Source organism: Microtus pennsylvanicus, chromosome 22 (assembly GCF_037038515.1).
Source record: "Microtus pennsylvanicus isolate mMicPen1 chromosome 22, mMicPen1.hap1, whole genome shotgun sequence".
Classification (NCBI taxonomy): Eukaryota; Metazoa; Chordata; class Mammalia; order Rodentia; family Cricetidae; genus Microtus; species Microtus pennsylvanicus.
In genome coordinates, this window is record NC_134600.1 from 24,029,019 (window position 1) to 24,055,948 (window position 26,930).

At 35.0% G+C, this 26,930-nt stretch overlaps 1 protein-coding gene across 1 annotated transcript in view; it reads left to right on the plus strand.

Annotated features, from left to right (window-relative positions):
- The window catches only part of Znf804b (zinc finger protein 804B), a 461,930-nt gene that overhangs the window by 367,812 nt on the left and 67,188 nt on the right, over positions 1 to 26,930 (plus strand). Inside the window, exon 2 of the mRNA XM_075956058.1 lies at positions 7,344 to 7,487. Within this exon, the coding sequence (XP_075812173.1) occupies positions 7,344 to 7,487 (144 nt within the window). The remainder of the gene's footprint in view (positions 1 to 7,343; positions 7,488 to 26,930) is intronic.

Below are 26,930 nucleotides of genomic sequence, written 5' to 3' on the forward strand. Positions count from 1 at the left end.
AGATGAATACAGAAGAAGGAATGTAATATAACAGTAAGGATGTCTAAAAGAGTCATAAAGAATTACATGATTAACTAGCTAAAAAATAAACATTAAAGATGTAAATTTGTGTATATATCAACATATGAAGTTTTAATAAAAATTTCCTACATGGGCCGATACATACACACACATATATTTAAATAACGCACACATATATGCATAAATACACACACATATATACAACATATATATAGAAATATACATATACACCTAAAGATAGAGTGTCCATGAACATGAATATGGGCAAGAATAGGTATGGGAAGGAATTAGAGTGGGGATTGGAGAGCAGAAAATGATGCAACTATTTCATAATTTCTAAAAATAGATATTATAATAAAAAAAATCATGGAAATTATATTATCCTAATTGTCTTATAATTAGACAGACAATCATAATATAGTAATGAATCAATAACTGCTGTAATGATTATCTTACGGTATACCTGGCATTTCCTCATTTACTTAAAAATATTTTTCTGGTAGAACTATATATTATTTTCAGAAGTGATAAAGTTGGTGGTCTTGAATTCTCATAAACCTTAACTGAGTGAATGTTAAAAATCATGCCTTCTTTTACTTGTAGCCATTTAGAAAGCTTTTCCAAAAATTAGCAGTTATTTATATAAGCAAGCTTGATATATTTAATTATTGCTTTATAACCAGAAATGCAGCAAGCAGGCTGGCATTTGACCAGTGACGCAGAAATTTGTCTTTCTTTCCAAATTAGAATTGAACTGATTTGCTGCCAATGTAGGTTTCCCAGAGACAATTTCACATGTTAATGTGATTGCATTCATTGTTTAGTGTGAACATCTTAAAAGAATCATTAATAAGAAGAGAAAACTCTCGCTTCATAATCTAGAAACTGGCTGACATCCATCTTCCATGAACAAAAACAAAGAGTTCTTATTTTGATCATATCTGATTTCAAATATGAAAAAAATCTGAACATTACTCACACTTCTTTGCAAAGGTGAGAGAGACATTGGAAGCCTGGAATCCAGATCTCTATGTTAGTCTTTGGTGCTTGTAACATTCTATTTCTTTATTATTATTTATTTATTAAAGATTTCTGCCTCCTCCCCGCCACTGCCTCGCGTTTCCCTCCCGCTCCTCCAATCAACTCCCCCTCCCTCATCAGCCCAAAAAGCAGTCAGGGTTCCCTGTATTGTGGGAAGTCCAAGGACTTCCCACCTCCTTCCAGGTCTAGAAAGGTGATCATCCAAACAGCCTAGGCTCCCACAAAGCCAGTACGTGCAGTAGGATCAAAACCCAGTGCCATTGTTCTTGACTTCTCAGCAGCCATATATAAAGGACATTGAGCCTATAATTCGTGATCCTAGAGAAGCTAATAAGAAGGTGAACCCAAAGAAAAACATATAGTCATCCTCCTGGATATTAACCCTCATCAGGTGATGAAAGGAGACAGAGACAGAGTCCCACATTGGAGCACCAGACTGAAATCCCAAGGTCCAAATCAGGAGCAGAAGGAGAGAGAGCACAACAAGGAACTCAGGACCACGAGGAGTGGACCCACAAACTGAGACAATGGGGATGTTCTATCGGCAACTCAACAAGGCCAGCTGGCCAGGGTCTGAAAAATCATGGGATAAAACTGGACTTGCTGAACATAGTAACATTCTATTTCTGTGGGAATTTTAAATAGATTCCCTAATCCTTAGGATCTTCATGTTAAAACTATTGTATACATCCAAAGAGAATAGGATCTCAAAAAGCCAGTACATGCAGTAGAAACAAATTCCAGTGTCACCGTCTGTGGTCCCTCAGTCTGCCCCAGCCACACAACTGTCAACCACATTCAGAGGGACTAGTTTGGTCCTATGCTTGTTCCTTCCCAGCCAAGCTGGAGTTGGTGAGCTCCCATTAGCTCAGGTAAACTGTTTCAGTGGACGAACCCTTCATGGTCTTGGCCTCTTTGCTCATATTTTCATTCCTTCTACTCTTCAACTTTGGATGTATACCTTGCTCAGCCTAGATGTAGTTGGGAGGTCCTTGGACCTTCCAGAAAGCAAAGTGCCTTACCTTCTTTTAGGATTAGAGGGGGTGGCGTGGGAGGGTATGTGGAGGGACATTGTAACTGAAATCTTTACTTGATAATTGTTATTTTCATATCCAGTTTTACTGGGTCAGATTTAAAACCTTTCATTTTTATTTAAACAGAAAAGGAGAAATGCTGTAGGATATTTGTTTACATCATGTGAAGATGTGCTGGCGTGATTTAATAAAAAGCTGAGCAGTCAGTAGCTAGGCAGGAGAGATTAGCAAGACTTCTGGGCAGAGAGAGGAACTCAGAGGGTTACAATCTAGGCACGTGGAGGAAATCAGTGAGAGATCCTGTCTGAAGGGAGCAACCTGCCACTTATAGAGAACCAAAATTTTCCAAGGGTCTCTATGCATAATTTCACATGTTTGCACACTCTCACACAAACACACACACACACACAAAGGGAGAGAGAGAGAGAGAGAGAGAGAGAGAGATGCACTTCAACACACACAGACAGTCTGTAGTGATTTAAAGCCATCCTTCTTTTCTGAGTATAGCAATGTAGATACACTTACAAATGAACACTTCCTTTATGAATATAAATTTCTCCTGTGAAAGGATAACGTTTGGGAGGTCCTCCTCTGCCTGTGGTTTCTCAAATGACAGTCTGACAATCACGCTCATTCTAAAGATGCATTTTGATATGGGATGTCTAGGCTATGCTTTGTCATAGACTGGAGTGGTGCTTCTTGACCCCGTTCTGCATTAGTGCAGCACTGTACTAAGCACAAAAATTGTAACACTTTTCCTCACATCAATCTAGCTAACTACTTATTATTATCACTTTAATTTAATCTGAGAACACTGAACTCCTCAGTACTTGAACTATTTTAAGGCACAGGCTGACATTTAAAGTTCTCATTTTTCAAAAGCTAAATTACTTTTCTCATATGAATATAATGAAATAAATAATCATCAAAAGCATGTTTTCCATCATTCAGTTTGTAACAAGCTACAAGATGAAATGGAGGCCAAATAATTTATAAATTAGCAAGATCTACCTGTTTGTAACAGAGGTAGCATGCTTTGGGCAACCAATAGAGTATGTTACAGAATATTAGAATTCTTAAAGCAATGAATTGCACAGTAATGAAAACTCAAATGCAAGTTCTTATTCACTATGGCTTGCGTTCTCAAATCAATCAAGATATAAAATCAGCAATGAATTTGCTTTTTTAAAATTTTATAATCTGGGTTCATATTTTCAACAGTTGAATGGGGCTTTGAATATATGTGAGAACTGGCTAATGATCAGGTCATTGGAGCAGCTGTGAGCACAGACACTAATCGCACTTAAGTCAGGCTGACCTGAATCTAATTCCAAGCTCTGCATGATGGTCTAGGTCAACATGCTCGCATTCTTTGCTCGCATGCTTAATGAAACAATCATAGATCAGAGTTCACTGCTAAAATTATGCAAGATGAAATGTGTGCACTGTGTGCAGAATGCTAGTATATAAGACGTACTCCATAGTTTTAGTGGGCGGTAATCACTGTGATAATTGTGAACATTGTGACAATTGCAGTAATTTTGTAGTAAATATTCACTTTTCTAATTAAATTCAGAACATTGTTAGAATACATGCCAGTTTACAGACACATCTACTATATGCATTTTACCATAAGTCTCTTGACATGAAAATATATACTCTCTCCTCACATTAATTAGGCAAAGTAATTAATTATATAGGATAATTACCAAATTATAGAATTTCTATTGACATTACCTAGCATTTTTAAATATCTTATTAAGCAAGTGGTCATATTCAGACTATAGATAATTATTCATATTCTAATGAATCATTGAGAATGATAAACAGGAAACTGTCTTTGGTATCATAATTGCTTTTTGCTCTTCAGCTCAAGAACCCTCTTCTACTATAACCCACTGAACAATCTGAGTAACTATAAATCAAGAGTTGATTTCCAGCTTGTCTTCTTATTTCATTCATTTTTATATTTTAAATTTACTGATGCCGACAACAGGGTGTAATTTTGGCTACTTTTATATATATTCTGTATCTTCAAATATATGTAAAAATTTTATAGTTTCTTTTGAAACAAAATATCATCTTAATTTACAATCAGAGGTATTAAATCAGCAAAATTACCTTATAATTAAATTTAAAAAATACTAACTAGTGCCTGCTTACTGAATAGTTAATGGAGGGAGAGAAAGAGGAACAGAGAGAGACAGAGAATCAATCATTTTCTCCTTTTATCATCAATTATTCTTAATTACATTATTAAGACCACATAAGCCTCTGGCAACAGCTAAGTATCATGGTCCTAACATATGTGTTTGTTATTTTTTTCATTTGTTTGTTTATTTGTATGTTTATTTTGCATAGAACAGGCTGTCCTGGAACTTGCTCTGTACATCAGTCCGCCCTCAAACTCACAGAGATCTGCCTGCCTCTGCCTCCCACATGCTGGAATTAAAGGTGTGTACCACCACCAGCTGACTACAATGTGTGTTTTTGCCTCATTGCTCAATAACTCTGTCATACAAATTTACATCGAGTATAAATTTCAAGAGGCAATAAAATTTGTGAAAATCTGACATTTGGAGGCTTCCTATAAGGGACTTTTAGATGTGTGAATACGTGGTGAGTAACAGTGTAAGGGTACATGGATGGGTGGATGGATGAGGATGGACCAGTAGAGATTATCTTCGGCTTTACTATTCATAGTGTTGTGATTCATAAGAGTGCTGAAGGTCAGTGATCACACTACATGCCAAGTCTGATTTAAATGATGCTTCTAGCCTGTTACCCACCACCTTTCTGTACGTATTGCTAAACTCAGCACCACATAGTTCGACAGTCTAATTTCACCCTTTAGAATAGGCCTGAGGCACACTGGGTAGGTAAGCCGCTATACCACAACTTCCTTACAAAGCAGCTTTTATTGCCTGTCTAGCTGTACACTAAGTTTTCATGTTTGCAAATATTCTTAAGGTACTTTTCTTGGTTTCTATATTTTGCCATTTTGTTCTCTTTCTTCCTCTTTCTCTTTATATGCCAATGATTTTTTTACCCTCCTGCTTCAGCTTTCCTATTTCCAATGGCTGGTCTCCTGATTATAGGTTTATGATTTTACCTCTGGCTTGGCTGGATACACTTGAATATGAACTATGTTTGTGTGTTTTGTTTTTCTTTTCTCCCTCAATAAAAGAATTCAAATGTTGTCTTTAGGACTTTAGTGGTGAAGAAGGTAAGCATTTATTCACAGATTCCTGGTATCTAAATAAAACAATGCATAGGATGTGTAACTTGGTCCTGTGATATTCCCAGATGAAAGCATGCCCAGTAAATACCATATGGTTTTAATTCTTAAAGACAGTCTTAAATTATTAAATCTGGAACCAAATCCATATAATATGATAATTAAAGGAGTTTTAGAAATAGGTTAAAAAGAAAATACAAGAATTAACTAGAGGAGTCTTGCTGCTGGCTAAGTTATCATCCTCTACGCAGTCTAGACAAAATACATATGCGCCATACATCAACCATTAATTTTGTTATTTACTTTTCTGCTTCATGAAACTGAAATATTTTTAAGCAATGGACAAGTGTTAAACTCAAAGACTGTTATTCTAATGGCATAATAACTATGATTATCCTAAAGTAATTCTTAGAAAGAGAAAGTAGGAAAAATTACCACTGTAATGACTGCATGAGAATAATTGTTTCCCTTGATGCTAAGCTTACTAATTCAGGAGGATTATCAGTACTTCAAAGCTCTCCTTCTGTGTCACTTATCACCAGTGGCCACACTGGCAGGTTATTATCCTGGTTCTTAGAACAACTGGTGTTTTTGTATGCAAGCCAGAGTCTATTATTTCCTTACTGGACACAGACTATTCAGTGAGCAGCTTCTATCACATGTTAACTCTAGTGTACTCTGATGCTTTTGTTCTCTGAGAAAGATCATCCAGGCATTTGGCTTATTCCTGTCTGTTAAGGGTGCTCATGCCCTTACTCTGTGTGATCATTTGATTTATTTTTTTATATTTAGAACTTAATAAAATATCTATGGTGCTTACTAACAAGGGAGATGGCTGTGAATTATTTAGTTAAAATCTCTTTGCCGCCTTCCTTTTGGTTTGTGACATCTGTCAATACTGGGTGATGTATTTATAAAGTGATTATGATCCTTGTGTTTATCCACATTACCATGTATGCAATGAGAGAATTTGAGAACATTCTAAGTCAAGAATTGAGGCAGAGGGCATGAATATGTTGCCATTACCCATTAATTTAAGGAATCTATATTAAATGCATTCTTGTTTTTAAGCCATACACTCTGTTGTTTAGCAATGTAGGCAAACACACCCTGAATTAATAAAATAGTTTCTTGAATTTAGTGGAGCAATAAACATATTAAAATGTGTTTGATGATAGTCAGAGACAAGTATAAATATGATGAGAGCAAATTAGAAAGGAAGTATTACAACATAGTGGTGATGAATATAAAGGGGAATAGTAAATTGCTGTTGTTTCCTACCCAGGGAGTAAGGCCCAAGTTGATTTGTTCATATCTCTTTGCTGTTTACTTATTTGGGGATTTTATGTGATGTCTGTTATTACAGTCTTCATCATTATTACCATGTAAGCAGTGAGATAATTTGAGGACATTTTAAGCAGACACAGAATATGTCCAAGATTATTAGAGGTAAAATATAAAAAGTTATAAATTTAATGGTTTGGAACACATGAAGTAAGTATAATAGTGGGATCTAAGAGGTGCTGAAGTTTAGAAGACACTGGGCTGGAGTTTCAGAATGTGTATGCCTCAGACTTTGGCAATAGACAGAGTAGAGACATCCTTGAGAGCATTTTCAGTGTGAATTGATTGGTTGGGTGAAGGTAAGATTAGATGGGATACAAAAATGTAATGACTGTATGAGTGGAAGGAAAATATGGTAGAGATAAAACAGAAATGAACAATTATGTGTTTGATCATAGGCGGGATTACAACCTGGAACGTATGACTGAGTAATAGCCTGGCTGTAACTAACCAGAGCACTACATCTGAAGAGCCCCTATATTCACTGCTGTGTTAGCAGTGATGGTACGTTGAAAGTTACTTCCGTAGGGACATGAATTTTCAGCAGATCTGAAACCTCAGCATTTCATTTTAGTCATACTAAAATTAAATGGTAACTTGGTTAATATGAAATCTGTCTCTTACCAGAGAAAAATATAACTGATTTATTTTTGCCCCCTTTAAAGGATTTTGCAGAAAAAGAGAAGTCCACAGCAAAAGCTCTGGAAGATGCAAAAGCGAACTTTTATTGTGAATTATGTGACAAGCAGTATCACAAACACCAGGAGTTTGACAATCATATCAATTCTTACGACCATGCACATAAGCAGGTAAGCCAAAGTGGGAAAAAATTCTTTCCTCCTCCTAGATTTATAACTTCAGAGCAGAACTGCAAGGCTTTAACCTTATTTATTTTCATCTAAGATACATAGGTGAGATGATTTTATGTTCATTTTCTGTGAAAGGTTTTCTGTTCAAATGTTTGGTGAAGTTATTTTTTTTTCTTAGAGGTACTATAAAGTTAGAACTGAACTTAGAGATGCCCTAATTATAGTGAGTTACATAATATGTATAATGATGTTTACAAATAGTGAGCTATTTAATATATATTACATATAGATATCAGGAACCAGTATAAGTAGTATCACATTCAAAGTAACCTAAGTAGTTAATGGTAGAACTTAAATCTCTGATTAGTACATGGGCAGAATATATGTATAGATTCTGCATTGATATAATCCCTCCTGATGTTTGTTTTATTTTTCTCCTTCAAGAATTACAAGGTATTATTGTAAATATTGGATCTGAGAACACATCAGTTCAATAAATGAGCCATTTCAAAGAAAAGTGTTTTAAAAGTCAAATATATAAATGCACTAGAAAAAGGCTAGTATAGGTTTTTCCGTTAATTTTCTTTATAGGTCACATATGTTATTATTGTTAGACTTTTACTGGCAAAGGTATGGAGATATTGGTGACTTAGGAACTGTTATTGCTGTATTCCTGTGACCTAGAAAGAAAATTCCCATCAGCAAATGATTATTCCTAAGAATTGTAGTGGCAAATGGAGTGGGCACATTGTAATATTTGGGTAAATTTTGTGTACTCTGTATCTAAAGTATTTACTCAAATCAAATGAGATGACATCTTTTCTATGATTTGTGGGAAAAATACTACATATGTGCGCTTGACAAACAATACTGTTCATGATGTATCTTCTATCTTTATGCACAGAATACATGCATGTAATTATTGTATTTACCTGGCATAGGCAAGATCAATGGCATGAATATTTCAGGGCTGTAAAGTTCAGCCCTTCAGTGTGTTATAAGCACCTTGGAATCTGTAGAGAATAATGATTAGTGGAATTCTCTTCAGTATTCTTATTTGATAACTCTAATATAGAGATCACTGGATCTTGTAGTTGAAAGAATAAAAACTTCAAACATGTATTACAGTAAATCATGTCATATTGAATTTCTGCAATATTCTTTCTTGTTTCATTATACCTCTGTGCTACCTTTGCTCCGTATGGTTACACATGTTTGAAGAAAACTTCAAATAGCATGTAATATTTCAAAACATTTCATCATTCAAATAATTTTTTAAAGTGTATTACTATAATTATTAAGATACCATTGAATTATTTTGTTTCACTAATTGTCTTATAAATTGTAAGTTCAAGTAGTTTGAAATCAGTATACAAAGTATCTCCTTTTCACATGCTATAGTTATTTTTAAAATTTTAATACATGTATATTTTGTTGTTCATTTAACATTTACTCTTTATAATCAGTTTCCCCGATCTGAGGCCTTTTGAAAATTTTCCGAGCATTGTGTTTGCTTTTTTTCATTAATCTTATGTGTTATCATAAAATCAGTTGTGATAGTTAGCATAGTAAATTGATCAAATTCAGATTTCTTCTATTTTTGATGGGATATGTCAGGGGGAATACCAAGTCCTTCCATGATATCAGACCTTGGTGATATCTGAGCACTTGTTTTCATAAAACATAACACTTATGAAAAGTGGGTCCAGGTACTATGAGTTTGATCCAGGAATGAGATCTATAGCCACCAATGACCATTTGTTCATATCAGTTATTCCATTTGAAGTTTTGAAGTGATGATACAGATAATTCTCACCCTGTCTTCTTTAATGGAATGAAAGATCCTGATCAGGACAAACTTCTTATAAACACCCCACTACTCTAAGGGATTTTAAACAAACAGTCTTTAGGATACATGTTAACAATACTGTGGGCATTCATGCAAAGATAAGGAATAGTCTCTTAAAGAGTGGCATTTGTTCTTGAGCTGTGCTTTACCAAGGCTTGTGAATGTGTTTGCACACTTGAAATTGAACCTCCAAATGAGATCACACTGTTGACAGAAGAAATAGTTGCAGTGAAGAAATAGAAGGTAATTAGTTTCCTCGTCTGAAGTGTGGCAACATGCATCATTCCCTGTAGCTTAGGATTCTCCCTAAGCAATTTCCTCTATTTCATACTCATTCATAGGTTTTCTAAGATGTTAATAGAACAGCCTGTTTTCAATCTTTTCATCACATCTATATATTCACTACCATATATTTTTAGACTTATGTGTAACTTCCCATGGCATTCACTGTTATCAAACAATTACACAGTTTTCTAATAAGCGCTACTACGATGGGAACATAAAAGGATCGATTTGTTTTTATAGCATAGGGAACAAGCTGCCAATGTAGGAGACAAGCCAATAGACATGATAGGGCATTAAATATTTTACTTATTATACACTTAGAAAATTCAAAAGAGAAATTATGAAACTGATTCTATGTAGAAGAGAGGACAAAGCATCTATTTAAAAAAAGGATGGAAATTAATCATGTAACCAAAACCAATGCATCCTGTATTACAGAAAATCTACAGCAGGGCATAGGGGCATGTATGAAATTGGGTGCAAAGAAGTACAAATAACTTACAAGCTACAGAAGCCATTGTCATTCTCTTGAGGGTTTCTTTAGCTTTGAAACAATTTTATTTATATAGCATTTTCAATGTCTTTTACTCATTTCTCAATTTTGCATTCTCATTTTGTCAATTCTGTTTTTACTATTTTAAAAGATACTTTTAAAACTATCTTTTGTCATTTTACATATTAAACCCAGTTCCCACTCTCTCCCCTCCTCCCAGTCTTCCATCTCCCCCATGCCCAATCAACTCCTCATGGGAAGTCAACAAAGTCTGGCACATCACTTTGAGGCAGAACCAAGGCCCTCCCTGCTGTATCTAGGCTGAGTAAATTCTCCCTCCATAGGAAATGGGCTCCAAAGACCATCAATACCACATTTGAGTGTGTACTTAAAAGATGCACACTCAACCACAATGGCATTTGCTCAGTTGTGTTCAAAGCAGAATTATTCATAATAACCAGAACCTGGAAACAACCCAGATGCCCATCAACATAAGAATGGTTAAAGAAAATAGAGTACTACTCAGTGGTAAAAAAAAAAAAAAAAAAAAAAAAAAAAAAAAAAAAAAAAAAAAACCAATGACCTCTTGAAATTTGCAAGCAAATGGGTGGAACTAAAAAAAAAAAAAAAAAACCTTTCTGAGTGAGGTAACCCAGACCTAGTTAGATAAACATGGTATGTGGTATGTACTCACTCCTACGTGGGATACCAGCTGTAAAGCAAAGGATAACCAGCCTATAGTCCATGATGCTAGAGTAACTAGGTAACAAGGAGAACTCTAAGAGAGACATTTTTCCAATTCTTATTACAGGCCATTATTGAAACTTCTTACTGAACTCCCTATGTCCAGTACTTTCCCCATTCAAAATCAGCTTATTCAATTATGATCAGATTAAATCTACCATATTCAAACAATTGTCCTTTACCCAGACAGTCCCCATCAGTCAGTGATTGACATTTAAAAGAGGAAAAGAGGATACACTTATTCAAAACCTCGCAATCTGGCTTTTGCCTCTATTTCCAAACCTATCTCCTGAAAATCCAGCTTTTCCCTCCAGCTTCTAAAAGACACCATATGGTTTGCAACTGCCCTTCTTGGCTCTTCCCTCTGTCTATGATGTGTCTCCACTTAATGACTTTATTTCAACTCATATTTCTGCATAATTCATTGAGATTGACAGATTCTATCTGAACTCTAACGGAGCTAAAACTTCATGGAAAGCTAATTAAACACAAAATTTTCCAAATTCTTTTTTGCTCAAAATCAATTAAGATTTTGTTCCTGCTGCCCATTTTTGGAAAGAGCAGATTAATTAAATCTGCTGTAGACCTTGTTAGTTGGCTTCAGGGATAGTGTGAAAATACTTCTTTTTAAAGATTTATTTTGCCCCAAAATATTTTGAAAATTACTTTAGTTTTAGATGAAACTGAGTTTGAAATTTTCTTTTAAATGAGAGGAAACTTTATGTTCCTAAAATGAAGCCTTCGTTAAAATAGAATATGCAAAAACAATCTCCAAATTTCAAATACAACCATTTGGTTCTTGCTTCATTAAGAACTCTTCTTGACAGGCCTACGTAGTGATTATGACGGTGGTGGAATCTGACTAAGAATAACTTTTGGCCTGAGGAATAGGAATGGTTGCCAACGTTTTGCTTCCATGAGGATTCAGAGGAAATTTCTTGCCTCAGCTATTGAACTTCCAGTAATACGGTCTTCTTTTTTGAGAAGTAAATCCAAAGTTAGAATCCATTCATTACTCAGCAGTAGAACAGATTAGAACTAGAAATAAAACCTTTGAATTTTCCTTTTATCTTTCTTTCATTCATTATCCTTTGATTTAAGATATTTCTGAATCTTAAATACTTCCTGTATCTAAACAGCAATATTGTGCGCCTGATTACTTCATTATAACAATGTTATTCATGGGCACATTTTCTACTATTGTGTATGTGTGTGTGTGTGTGTGTGCGCGCGCGCATGAGTGTGTGTGTGTTAAATTGTATGTATGTGTGTATATGTACCATATGAGTGCCTGGTTCCGCAGAATGAAGTGTATAGCATCAGATGTTCTGGGACTGGATTTACAGATGTCTTTGAGCTACTGTGTAGATAATGGGGACTGAATTCAGTCCTCTGCACAAAACAGAAAGTGCTTTTAACTGTCAGGCCATATCTTTAGCTCCTCATGGGCACATTTTTATTCTGCAGAAGTAGGTAAATATATAACTTTACCTCTAAAATGTAATGAAATTAATTAAATATATTTATAACTAAATAATTTTAATATATAGGTTGCTGTGGTCATGGTTTCTTTTCACAGCAGTAGGACATTGACTAAGACAGCAACCATGGAGAACTCAACTCAGTAACAGATTCCCTGAACCTGGCATGCGATTGATGACCCATAAATACTTACGAAACTTATGAATGACTTCAAGATCTAGCTTTGCGCATTTGAAGCGCCCTCCATGAGGAGCTAACACAAGCAAGAAGTTAGCGCTTGTACTTGTGTTTTCCTAGGACTTCATTTCTCTTCTGAAAAGCTTACTTAGTCATTTTCTGTTCTTCCCCTTTCTCACCTGCTATGAATTGCGCCTTTGTTATTGACAATATGGCAATTCTGTTCATGCTGGCGACACACAGCAATTGTATCACACACATTCACGGCTCTGAGACTGTCATAGGACATCAGCCCATCTTCACATACTCCTAATATAAGAGATATGTCTGCATGCATTTTTTAAGGCAAAAGAAAATGCTAGAGTATCATCACGGCAGGAAGCATGACGGCACACAGCACAGGCAGACATGGTGCTGGAGAAGTAGCTGAGGCTTCTACATTTGGATCTGAAGGAAACAGGAAGAGAGAGAGAGAGGCCACAGAAGAGGGGGAGAAAGAAATATGGGAGCCAGAGTAGTCAAGTACACCCAAGAAAATCCACAGAATCAACTAACCTGGGCTCATAAGGGCTCCCAGAGATTGACACAACAATCAGGAAGCCTACATGGGACCGACACAGGCACTCTGCGTATTTGTTACAGTTGTGTAGCTTGGTCCTCTCGGGGAACTCCTAAAAGTGGAACACATGGGTTGTCTCCGACTCTTCTGCTGACTTTTGGGACCCTGCTCCTCATACTGGGTTTCCTTGGCCAGTCTTAATACATGGGAGGTACTTAGTCTTACTGCAACATGTTATGGCATGACATGTTTTGTTGATATCCATGGGAGACCTGCCCTTTCCTGAACAGAAACAGAGGAGGAGTAGATTTGGGGGGAGGTGGAGGGGCTGGGAGGAGAGGAGGGAGGGGAAACTGTGATCGGGATGTAAAGCAAATAAATATGTATTTTTTAAAAAGGAATTATATATATAACTTTAAAGAATAAAATAAAACCTTTTGTTGAGCACTTACTAATACATTTTCTATAATTTGATCAAATATTTAAATATTCAGGCATTATTTATAGAGAACATTTACCTCACCCTGAATACATCTATAATACATAATACATTAACGTCATTCATACAAAGGAATATTATGAGGCTCTAGGCTTGACAACAACTATTTATAGCTCATGCTTTGAGGAAACAACAAGTTGTTTCATCTCTAGCTGTAGATGTCTTCTAATTCTCTCCAAATGCTGAGCATCACTCAAAAAGCAATTTCCATGCGGATATAAATGACAGTCACTTGGCTAAAGCAACACCATGGTTATTAATACAGTAAACATGTCAATAGCAATTCAGTCCTCACGGGACTGTCTCTAGCTCATACTCTTATTTCGAAGACTATTAGCTGCAAGTGTTTTCTATCGAAACAGTATCGCACATCTTCACATTCAGAAGTCTTTTCTACCCCAGAGATTTATCGTTCTTCCAAATTAAAAATAAACACATACAAGCTAGATTACCCTAAAACCCCTCCAGTATTCACCAAGGACCCCACTTTCAGACTCTCCACATGCGGATCTTAATCCCGCTAGTCTCCCTTTGCTTTACACAGGAGTTATTTTCACTCAGGGGACTTGTTTAGTTGTTAGGTTTATATGCAAACTCAAAATAATTCACTTATAAAATGTTCTTTTTGATTCTTTCCTTCTCTACTGACTCCAGGCAGAATATCAAATAAGATCTATTACTATCACTCTGACCCCAAAGGGGAAGATTGACCACTAAAATTGCATATTGAATTCTAATTATTTTTTTTTACTTTCTTCCTACAGTTGTATTGAAATTACCTCTATATGGTACCTGAAATGATTCAGTGAGGAAAGAAAATAGCAAAATCTAGGTGGTTTTTGAAGCCAGAGTTATGTTTCTGATTTTTGTGATCTAGTATGCCTGACGAGAAACAGTGGATGGGCTTATTTTGACATGGCGTTTAAAAACAGATGCTATACCATGGCACCATGAGAGGCATCACTTGACATTGTGATCAGAGTCAAGAACACAGAGAATAGGAAATATGGCTGAGTTATGAAAACTCAGAGCCAACACTGACTGATGCACTTATTCCAAATGCTCTTCCATCTATAGCTTTTAGAATCTTCTAAAGCAGTTTCTTTTCTGCTCAAGTATTTAAAAACAGGGTCATGTGGATGACATTGTGTGTCCAAATCACAAGTGACTATAATGAAGAAATAAAGATGAGAACCCCTATAATAACATTGTAATGTAGTGTAATTTTCTTCTACATTTTACATTCTATAAACCCCTATTTCTAGTAGAACATGATAAGTGTGTGTGTCTGTGTGTGTATACATGTATGTTTGTGTATGTGTATACATGTATGTTTCTGTACATGTATGTGTATGTGTGTCTTAGTACATATATGTTCTCCTAATTACCTAGCAGTAATTGGATTCTCTACTTGTGAAGAATTACAGCAAAATTGATCTTAATTATCTGCTCACATTCAAAGTATCCCATTAATGATTTCATATTGGTTAAAAGAATTCTTGATCTCATAATTTTCTATTTACAGAAAAATCCATTTAAAATGTGCATGCTGGTCTTAGATGTGCCAGATGATTTTGTATTCTAGGAAAACATCATTGGAGTTCCCTGTCCCTACATTTCTTCTATCTGACCTATAGCTTTCTGCTTCACTTTCTTTAAGTCCCAACTCTTAAGTTACCTTTTAGCTGGACCTTTCATTTTCTTCTTCGTTCAAAGAGGGAATTATAATTTTTCTAATTCCTAAGTTCTTTGGCACTAACTATGGTGATCAGAGTCAGCTTAATGACTCTCCAGAGCCAGCTATTCAATACACTCAAATTTTTTTACCTCACTGTTAAACATTAGTACCTTTATGTCAGCCATAACAATAAAAGTCCAGGCTTCCTCTCTTTTATTGTGGTATCTTAGAAAGTTAGTACACTGGTGCACAATTACCTAAACTCTTAGAGTTAAAAAAAATAATGTTTTGCTTTTAATTTGTTGATTCTTCTAACATGTCCCTGTCATTAACCCTGCAAAGGCAAGTCAATTGTTGGTTCTAATAGGCACTATGCCTCTAGAACTGAAAGGTGTTACTAACACCCATACCAATAAGTCTATACGTTTTTAGTGGAATTAATATTTTATTAGTTCTTAGATTTTTCTTATAGTGTGTTTTGATCATATTAATTACCCTTCCCCAACTCCTACCACATACATCCTCCACACAAAGATGATATTCTCGTTTTGTTTAGCTGATTGAACAAATTTGTGCTTCCCATATAAGCATAGATATATAGATGTAAGATCTATCTATCAGGTGATACACTACTAAAAACCATAGTGTCTTTCACTTTGCAGCTACACTTGCCAGTAACTCTACAGCTAGAGGTGTGATTTCATGTCCACCACCTCTCCATGCTGGGATTTTGTTCGACTTGAACTTGCACAGGTCTTGCGCATACTTTTACAAGTGTGAGTTCACTTGTGGGAACTTGCACTTGCCTGCTATGTCCAGAAGACTCAGTTTCCTTGTCTTCATCTACCGCCTTTGCTCTTACACTATTTCCATACACGTTCAGCCAATGTGGAACATGTGATAGAGGTATTCCATTTGGTGCTGAGCATTCTTCTGTCTTTTGTTTTGTGCAAATTGACCAGCTCTGGGTCTCTGGGCTAATTATCATCTACAACAAATAGAAGCTTTTCTGATGGGAATTGAAGACATACCAATTTAAGGCTATAATGAGACAGTTTGAGGAACCATTTTAATAGAATGTCCATGTAATAGAATAGCTGTAGGAAGTCCTCCCTTAGGGACTGCTATTTGTTTTACCATGGATTCATAGACCCTGTTTCAGTAGCAGACATGATTTTCATCTTTTGGTTTGGGCCTTAAGTCTAATTAGAATGTAGTTGATTGCACCCATAATGTTGATGTTACTATTGCACCATATACTTGCCTATCTAGGCTGCCATTATTGCAGCTTCCACAGTTCACATCTGGGTAAGACTGTGATCACTTTTCTCCCTGAGCAGCATGGATAGCTTCATCTTTAACAAAAAGGGCAAGAATATCCACTGGAGGAAAAAGAAAACCAATATCTTCAGCAAATCGTGCCTATCAAACTAGGTAGGTACATGAAAATGGATCTTTATCTCTCACCCCAAATAAAACTCAACTCCAAATGGATAAAGGACCTATGCATAAGATCTAGAATCTGAATGTGATAGAGAAGAAAGAAGAGAATAAGTTATCAGTGTCCTTTCCTGAAAGTCCCAGTGAGGACGCTGATAGCACAGATATTAAGACCAATATTTTAAAAAGGGGACCTAATGAGACTAAACAGGTTTTGTAACAGCAAAGTATACCATAATTCAAGTGAAGGAGCAACCTACAACTAGGGAAAGTATCTGTTGTTCATCTAATATAGGATTAGTATCTATAGCATAAAAGGAATTCAGAAAACTAAATATCAAGAAAAAAACAACCCAATCAAAATTGGGACATTGAAATAGATCAAAAGATGAAATGTAAATAGTTAAAAATATTCCATTTTTTCAACATACTAAGACATTGGGAGAATGAAATTTAAAACTACTTTGAGACTTCAGTAATTTTAAAATATGAATGAGTAACTAAATAAATGAGTTTCCATGGTTGGCCATTCTGCTCTGCTGCATCCACATATCTAATCACCATTGATCAATCATTGCTTCAGGTGTGTAAGGTGAACAACAAAGAACCCCAACCTGATTAAATATAATAATTGAATAAGAGCTGCATTAGTATTATTTTATACTCTGAGAAAATATTTGAGTATATATTAATGCTGATAATATATGTGTCATCCTAAAAAGTTTAGAGAATTCTCTGGAGAATTAGGAACCTGCAAGAAATTTTAAGCAATCAAATGATATCATACTTGAGATTTATAAAAAATAAGTCTAAAAGTTTTGAAGTCAAACTGTAAAAAGTCTAGGCCAGGCACTGGTAGCACACACCTTAATCCCAGCACTTGGGAGGCAGAGACAGGCGGATCTCTGTGAGTTTGAAGCCAACCTGGTCTACAAGAGCTAGTTCCAAAGCTACAGAGAAACCCTGTCTCGAAAAACAAAACAAAACAAAAAAGTCTGAAAACAAAGGAGCTTGGCTTTGCAGTCAGATGTAAATTTTAGAGTCTTTGGGGTGTTAGCTTGTTCTAGAGACTGTCAGTAGCTTACTAAATAAGACGAGATGATTTACATCAAAATTAGTCACCTAAAAACAAGTGTGTAGGGATTTAAAACATAACCTATCAAGTATGAAAAATAACCATTGCTACTCAATAATCATGAAAAAGAAAAATGCTTATGAGCAAAGTATTTCAAAATTTATACTAATTTTAGTTATTTATCAAATATTTTAAAACATGAATTTACTTGTCAAGCATTCTCTTTGCCTTGTGCTTTAAGAAAATGATCAGATGAATCTCAAATACTGGTGTACACAATTGTTTTAAAAAGCGCACATAATGTAAGCAGTAAAAAGAAAATGATTAACTTATGTTACATAAAACGTAGAACAATGTGTGAGAGATCAAGTAGTTTTAATGCCTATATTTATGTTAATGTTGTACAAAAGTAAAAGTTTTAGTTTAACAACATTTTCACGGAAATTTCTAAATATTTTCTTTTACATGAAAAAATAAATATAAAATGTAGTCATTCAATGTTTAATATTCAATCTTCATTGTGTTTTTCATTTGATAGTGTATCTTTCCAGTTCACAGAGACATACAGCTTATTGTGTTCTTAAAGGAAAAATTAGAAATCATAATACTATGACATATATATGTGTGTGTATGTGTATACATGTGTGTATATGTATATATATATATAATATATATGTATTACTTAACTGAACTTTATATGAAACTATGGTTACTTTATAATTACATTTCTTTCTGAATACATTTTTGAAGCACCTTCATTTTCTTGTATGCCAAATATTATGTGGTTGCCTACTACTAATTTATTTCTGAATTGTCCTTCACGGATATGAAGAGAAATTCTTAAAGGTTATATAAAGCAGCTGATAAGTCAATTCTCTTTCTGTTGCCTTTAGAAACATCCCTGGTTTAATCCAGTATGCTGTCTTTGAGTTTCAATCTGGACAGGTTGTCTTTCATGTTGTCTGCATAGCTGTTGCTGTGGGTGTTGTTTCAACTCTGCTTTGTGAATGTATTTACTCCTCTCAAATTGCATTCCTTATTATTCGGTCCCATGGATATGATGTCTCATTTTATCCCACTCTTTTGATGGACCCCATCTCTCAGAATCTAAGAGATAACACATACAGCCAGGAAGCTTGACTGCCAGAGAAAGTACATGTCCTTTTTAAGTTTTATGCATTCACATCAATGCAAACTTTGATTTATTTTTCCAGAGTTTTGCAGCTTTTGGTATTAATGTTTAGAATGTTTTTAGCATTTTGAATTCTTAACTTTTCTTTCTGGAAACATGTAGATTTTCTATGATTTCTCCATAGCAAGCATTGATGTAGTGTCTGTTTTGTTTTTCCAAAAGACTGAAATAAAGAAACTTCAAAGACCTTCCCATCCCTGTGAAATAATCCTAAAAATGGATTATTAACATACCCATAAAATTATAAGCTATTATAATTCTATAATAGGTTCTAGATATTAAAAATAAAAAGAAAAGACAGATGTAGGGAATGCTGTTTGATTAAAAAAATTAGCTGGTGGTTTTGGCGAAAAATTCAATTAAAAGTCAATGATATTAAGCCAAGAATATTGAAATGAGGTTACTCAGCCTCACCAACCTCATTTATCTATAACTTTAACAACAATGAAAATGAGGCAGTTATATGAATTAGGTCAGCAGTGATATATATCACTTTGGACTAATGTAAGCAGTTGCATCTGAGTTCCTCTGCAGGCTTATCTACCCCTGTGGGCTGACACTTGGCTGGAGGTAGAAGCCTGTGTTTACTACCACAACTCTAGCACAGGCCTGCCGGGAACTAGTCATATAGAGCAGTTGATCTCAAAAACACATAGCAACCATCCTGCTTTAGCCTCTCAAACATTTTGATTATAGACATGTTAAATGATTTTGTGGTTTCTGATCACTCAATTAATGGTTATGTCTGTGATGTGCCTGGCTTTATATATTACTCCTTGGAAGTATTCATTAAAGTCCATGTCATTCAAATTTCACACAGCTAAGGAATCTAATACCAATAACCACTTACTCTAAGGAAAAATATTTCATAAATAATTCACGACACTGAAGGTCAAATGCAAATTCCAAATACTATTGTTTTTTGATATGAGTTGCTGTCAAAGTTGCTTTTTTCATTTGACCTACCAGAATTAATATTCTACAATTAGTTTTCTGCCTATTACTTCTAATGTCTCTGTCTTTCACAATAGCATTCAGAGATTTTTTTAAAAAATATTAACATTCTAATTTTTCAGTGGAATGTTTTGTGCTGTATTATGAGTGTATCTATATGGAGGGCTTATGGTTTCATCTATGGCTTACACAGTACATATTTTCCTCAACTACTTTGTAGTACTTGATTATTCATTGTTACTTATATTTAAAGGAGCAATGACTGACCTACCTGTTTCATTGTGCATCAGTGAAATTTAGTCTCTATTATGCTTTAACACGATATGGTAGATAGACATTCATACTGTTATTTGGATGACTTTCATTCTCTGATTTTTTTTTTTGAAAATCACAAATAAATGGTGGTGTGTAGTCTTTCCAGTAGACATAAATTTATTTGTTCTCATTTTTCTCCCAGACATAATTTAATACTTTGATCTAGTGTTATAGCTCATTTAGAGGGTCAATAAATTAGTGGGCAAAAGTACTTGCCACATAAGAGTGATAATCTCAGTTCCATCTCAAAGAAAGAGTAAACCTCTGCCCTCTTCTGACTTTTACACCTGGATGCACACATGCACATGCACAAATACACACTCACAAATAGTATTAAATAAAAATGTAACTTAACTTAGGTTATAGCATATATACACAAAACTGGATCTCTCCTGGTTCAATACGTCTATAGATATTCAACAACTTTTCTGTCAAAGTAGAGCAGAGGATCTACAAATCAAAGAGCTTCTATGCAGACATTAGTCAGTTCTCCCATTTTAAATGTCAGCTTCCACTATTTTAGATCTAAATCCCTAAAACAGGAGATTACAGGATCAACATCAAGTTTTCAGCTCAGTTGTCTGCTATGCATTTTCTGTTAAGCTTATAGTTCCCTCTAACTTTCCCTCTCACTCCTCTCCCTTCCTCTTTCCATTTTTGGACCAATACTTTCTTGTTCCTAAGCACATAGGGTCAATGCTAACTTTCTTAGAGAATTATAGCAATGATTAAACAAAATCATTGCATTAAGTCCTCTTAGGCAGTCTCTGGAATAATTTCTCAACAGAGCTGAGAGGGCATATTTCAGATGCTGCAATCTTCACTGAAGGCTTGAGAGCCATTACCAAAGAATATTGTATGAAGAATTCTTTCATTAATTGAGAAACTAAATTGAAGGCTGTGTTAGCTCTGAAGTGGTGTATGAATAAATTTTGAATATATGGAGGCTTTTCTCATTCACTTTAATTTTAGAACTAAATAAACAGCAAAAACACACAACTTTCTGTTGATTTTATATCCCTTGTGCCATAACCCCTGCTAAGTATTTTCTTATTACCGCTAAACACATATTAAGACCATTGCCCAGAGAATGTCAGTAGATATAAAATGCCATGTAAAACTACACATAAGTATTTGCCTCTTTAACACAAATATTTTTTTTTCTTTCTGTGGACTCAGGAACTTCATTTCAACAGCCCAATTTGTGGTTTTTCTAATTTATACTCTAGTTCCTTGATATAACATCACTGGTTTGAGCTGAATGAAAAAGAAATAATATTTAATTACATTAAAATATATTGTTCATTGCTAGCTCTTGGAACTCCATTGCTCCAACTTAATGACAGTCTTATCACCTTTATTGACTCTGTCTCATTGTGGACATAATAAGTCTCTCTATAAAAGTTGATGGAAAGAAAAAGTATGTACAATGACCTAAAGAATGCCTGCATGCCTGGATGAAAATTAAAAACAAAGGATTAATACTTTTTATATCAACAGCATAAAGAAGAAAACCCATGGGATCTTGATACACTCATGATAAAAAAAATCCATAAAATTGGATGCTGGTTATGTAGCTCAATTGTAGAGCACTTAGTATGTCTGAGGTTTGATTGTAATAAAAAGGCATGGAATTTTGAAAATGAACAAATAAAATTTTCAGTGCTAAAAGAACCTCTAATTTCTAATTGAAAAACCAAAAGAATACAAAATGATCTTTAAGTAATTACATAGGTTTCATGATGCATGTTTACATGCAATGTCAATAGCTTTCTTATGTACTATTGATGAACAAATGAGAATTGAGAACACATTGCAATTTGCCTTAAGCCTTCATAAAAATAATACTGATAAAATATAACAAATTGTGTACAAAGGATATACAAGAAAAACATAAATATTGATGATACAAATAACACAACTTTTAATAAATAAGAGAAATTATTTTTGCCTAACTTAGTGTGCAATTTGGTGTCATCAAATAAAAAAAACATCTTTTTTAAAGCTTTTTATTGATTCTTTGTAATTTTGACAGCATGTGCTCTGATCCCATTCATCTACCTGTGCCTTCATATCTGCCCTCTGCCTTTGCATCCTTCCTCCAAATAAAATATGTCTTAAAGGAAAAACAAAAAACAAAAGCCAACCAACCAACCAACAAACAGTCTTGGCATGGGAAGCTGTATTCTATTTTATTTTCAAGATTACAAGATATTTGCATAATTATACTGCTCTTATTCCCCCATAAAATTTTATTTATAAATTTTGCTCACTTTTTCTAATTGTCTTACTCAAACTTAAAAGTTATTATATAGTGTGGATTTGAATCATTCATTACTTATGAGATTTGAAAATAGTTCCTGCAAAACTATAAATGAACTTTCTTTATCGTTAGTGAGACATTTTGAAGACAAAGTTGTTTTTAACTTCTTAAAAAAAATCTTTTTTTTTTTTGCGGGGTTATATTTATGTCATTATATGGGATGTGTAAAGACTGCAAAGATTTCCTCTGTCTATCCAGATATTTTATTCAATCAGTTTTTCTTTAGGCTTATGATCTGAGTGTTAATATTCAACTTTTTCATGACTCAGTTCTTCACTGTATGGTGTCTGTTCTGTTAATTTTCTAATGTAATGACAAAGTTCTATATAATTTTTTATAATATTTTGATATCTTTTATTTTCCTTTTTAATTGTATGAGTTTTGATTAGTCAAGCTATCAGTTTCAATATTATTCATCTGTATAAAGCCTAATATCTTTAATTTATAATTTTACAGTATTTAAAGATGTCACGTTTGCTTTCTGAATGCTGCATAAATGCTTCCATTGGTTTCTACTTTATGCTTTTCTTTCTCTTGTCTATCAGTTTTTACTAATACTGAATCATCAGAGTCACAAAACACTTTTCCTAAATCACAAGACAAATAGAAGATAGTAAAATACAAGCTGTCTTACTTGCCAAGAAATTTGAATGGAAAAATACATAGTAGAGTTTTTAAAAAAATTTTATTTCTTTTTTTCCTTTTTATTAAAAATTTCAACCTCCTCCCATTTCCCTCCCCCTCCCCCACTCCTCTTTCCCCTCTCTCTCCAGTCCAAAGAGCAGTCAGGGTTCCCTGCCCAGTGGGAAGTCCAAGGTCCTCCCCGCTCCATCCAGGTCTAGGAAAGTGAGCATCCAAACAGACTAGGCCCCTACAAATCCAGTACATGCAGTAGAATCAAAACACAGTGCCATTATCCTTGGCTTCTCAGTCAGCCCTCATTGTCAGCCACATTCAGAGAGTCTGGTTTGATCACATGCTCCATCAGTCCCAGTCCAGCTAGCCTTGGTGAGCTCCTATTAGATCGGCCCCACTGTCTCAGTAAGTGGGCACACCCCTCGCGGTCCTGACTTCCTTGCTCATGTTCTCCCTCCTTCTGCTCCTCATTTGGACCTTGGGAGCTCAGTCAAGTGCTCCAATGTGGGTCTCTGTCTCTATCTCCATCCATCGCCAGATGAAGGTTCTATAGTGATATATGCAAGATATTCATCAGTGTGGCTATAGGATAGGGCCAGTTCAGGCACCCTCTCCTCAGCTGCCCAAGGAACAAGCTGGGGACATCATCTTGGACACCTGGGAACCCCTATAGAGTCAAGTCTCTTTCCAACCCCAAAATGGCACATTTAATTAAGATATCTACTTTCCTGTTCCCATATCCACCCTTCCTCCATCCCAACCATCCCATTCCCCCAAGCTCTCCCCATCCTCCCCTTCTTACTTCTCTCTCCCCATCTCCCCTTACCCCCACCCCACCTCCAAGCTCCCAATTTTTGCCTGGCAATCTTGTCTACTTCCAATATCCAGGAAGATAACTATATGTTTTTCTTTGAGTTCATCTTCTTATTTAGCTTCTCTAGGATCGCGAATTATAGGCTCAATGTCCTTTATTTATGGCTAGAATCCACTAATGAGTGAATACATACCATATTCATCTTTTTGGGTCTGGGTTACCTCACTCAGGATAGTGTTTTCTATTTCCATCCATTTGCATGAAAAATTCAAGAAGTCATTGTTTTTTACCACTGAATAGTACTCTAATGCATATATATTCCACACTTTCTTTATCCATTCTTCCATTGAGGGGCATCTAGGTTGTTTCCAGGTTCTGGCTATTACAAATAATGCTGATATGAACATAGTTGAACAAATGCTTTTGTAGTATGATAGGTCATCTCTTGGGTATACTCCCAAGAGTGGTATTGCTGGGTCCAGGGGTAGATTGATCCGGAATTTCCTGAAAACCGCCACACTGATTTCCAAAGTGGTTGCACAAGTTTGCATTTTCACCAGCAGTGGATGAGTGTTCCCCTTACTCCACATCCTCTCAAGGAAAGGCTATCATTTGTGTTTTTAATTTTAGCCATTCTGACAGGTGTAAGATGGTATCTCAAAGTTGCTTTGATTTGCATTTCCCTGATCGCTAAAGAGGTTGAGCATGATTTTTTTTAATTTTTGAAAATAAATATAACTTCATAATTTCCTCCTACCCTTTCCTCTCTCCATTTCCTATGAATATTCCCTTGTTCTCATTTTCTCTTTAATTAAAGACCTCAATTTGTGTAATTGTTAATGCACACAAGTATGTATATATTTATAAGAACATAAATATGTTATTCACTACACATAATGGTAACCATCTGAGGGATCATCCTTGGGAAAGATTATTCTTTTCACTCTTTCAAGAGCTCAACATTCCTTATTTGTGGGCAGTTCTTTGTCTATGGTTGAAGCCCCAGATTTTCCCCATTTTGGTAATATGTCTACTGGAGTCTTCTTTGTTCATGTCTTGTTTAGTCAGTCATACTGATAGGACTTTATGGGAGTCTTGGAAATACAATCTCACAGTACACTTCCTATTTTCATGACAGAAATCAAGAGTGGAGAAATGGCTTCTCTGTGTAGAGGGACTGTTTAAGAGGTGAGCTAAGCAATCATACCACAAGGACATGTGCTCAAATATGTTTATAGCAACATTGTTGTCATAGCCAGAACCTGAAAACAGCCTAAATTCTCCTCGACCAAAAAATGGATAAGGAAAATATGTTACATTTACACAATGGAGTACTGTACAGCAGAAAAATTTAACATCTTGAATTTTGCAGGCAAATGGGTAGATCTAGAAAATATATTGAGTGAGGTAACCCAGACCCAGAAATACAAATAACATATGTAGTAACTCATAAGTAGCTTTTAGACATAAAGCAACGAAAACCAGACTACAGAGAATCCCAGAGAACCTAGACAACTATGAGGACCCTAAGAGAGACATACATAGATCTAATCTACATGGAAAGTAGAAAAGATGTGATCTCCTGAGTAAATTGGGAGCATGAGGACTATATGATAGGGTTGAAGGGGAGGGGAGAAGAAGATGGAGCAGAGAAAAAATTTACAGCTCAATAAAATCAATTTTAAAAGAAGAGATGAGTGAAGAAGACACTGAGAGCCAGAATGAGGATCTCACTCAAAAGAATGGTTTATGGCCATAGTCTTAGCCATTAAAGAATAAGGCTTACAACCAGATGAGAAGAAGTATCTAATTTAGGATTAGGTAGATGACTCTGTATATGAAGTGCTCCCACAGTGACTGAAAGTTGAAGATGGGAATCCTGGAAGCTATAGGGCAGCTAACATTGATACGAAGCAGTACACAATAACAAATTCCATCTCAAAGTTTTACAAAAAATATAAAATGAGTTTAACTTCTGACCTCCACCCTTGCCATGGCACCGGTGTCCCTGAACTTACACGTGCAAACATGTACACAGACACACACATAGAGATATGTGTGCAATTGCATGTTCACACACTTTATACAAGCATTTAAAGAGCAATGCTTATATTATTTAGTACCTATAATAAAGCCCTAAATATTTTACATAATGGAGTTGTAACCTATAACTTTTAGAAATAAGGTCATATCTGTAAAAAGTGATCTGAATCTTTTATTGAGTCATAAAGCCATCTTAATAAATAATCATTAAAATTTAACTTAATATAACCTTACAATTTATACAGTAAGATAAACCATAAAATTCACATCTAAGTAATGGAATTAGTTGATTTTCAAAGTGAAATAATTATGTATAAGCCAAATCCCTGCTAAAATACATACAGACACACAGTGTGTACATAAACTTCCATTTTGAGAATTATTATATTTCTCTTTAGACTTTTTATATTTTGTCTTCTGTAATAGTGAGAAAATGTAGGTAAGTCTTTCAAATTTAGTACTGATAAATTCTGAATATTTAGGTCATATCACCTGATCTAATCAACTGTCTAAATTTCTTGAGTAATAACTAGTATTGTTTCTAAATAGATTTCTATTAAATTAGATACCACAGTAACATTTCCTAATGAAAGACTTAATTCAATAGATTGTTTCAATAATAATTTTTATCCTGTGTATACTGGAAACCTTATCTTCCTATTTTCTAACAGCTTGGATTTTCTTGTTTTCTTATGTTTATCCCAATCACCAGATAACAGTCAACAAACAAACAAACAACAGAAGAAAAAGATAGCCAACCTTTTCTTTTCTCTACAGTTCTTTTTGGCTAGTCTGCCAAGAGATATACAGAAAGATCCAAATCCTAATGAATATCCAAGCATGCATGTTTTATAAACATTGGCAGATGCAGGAGTGTTTCTTTTA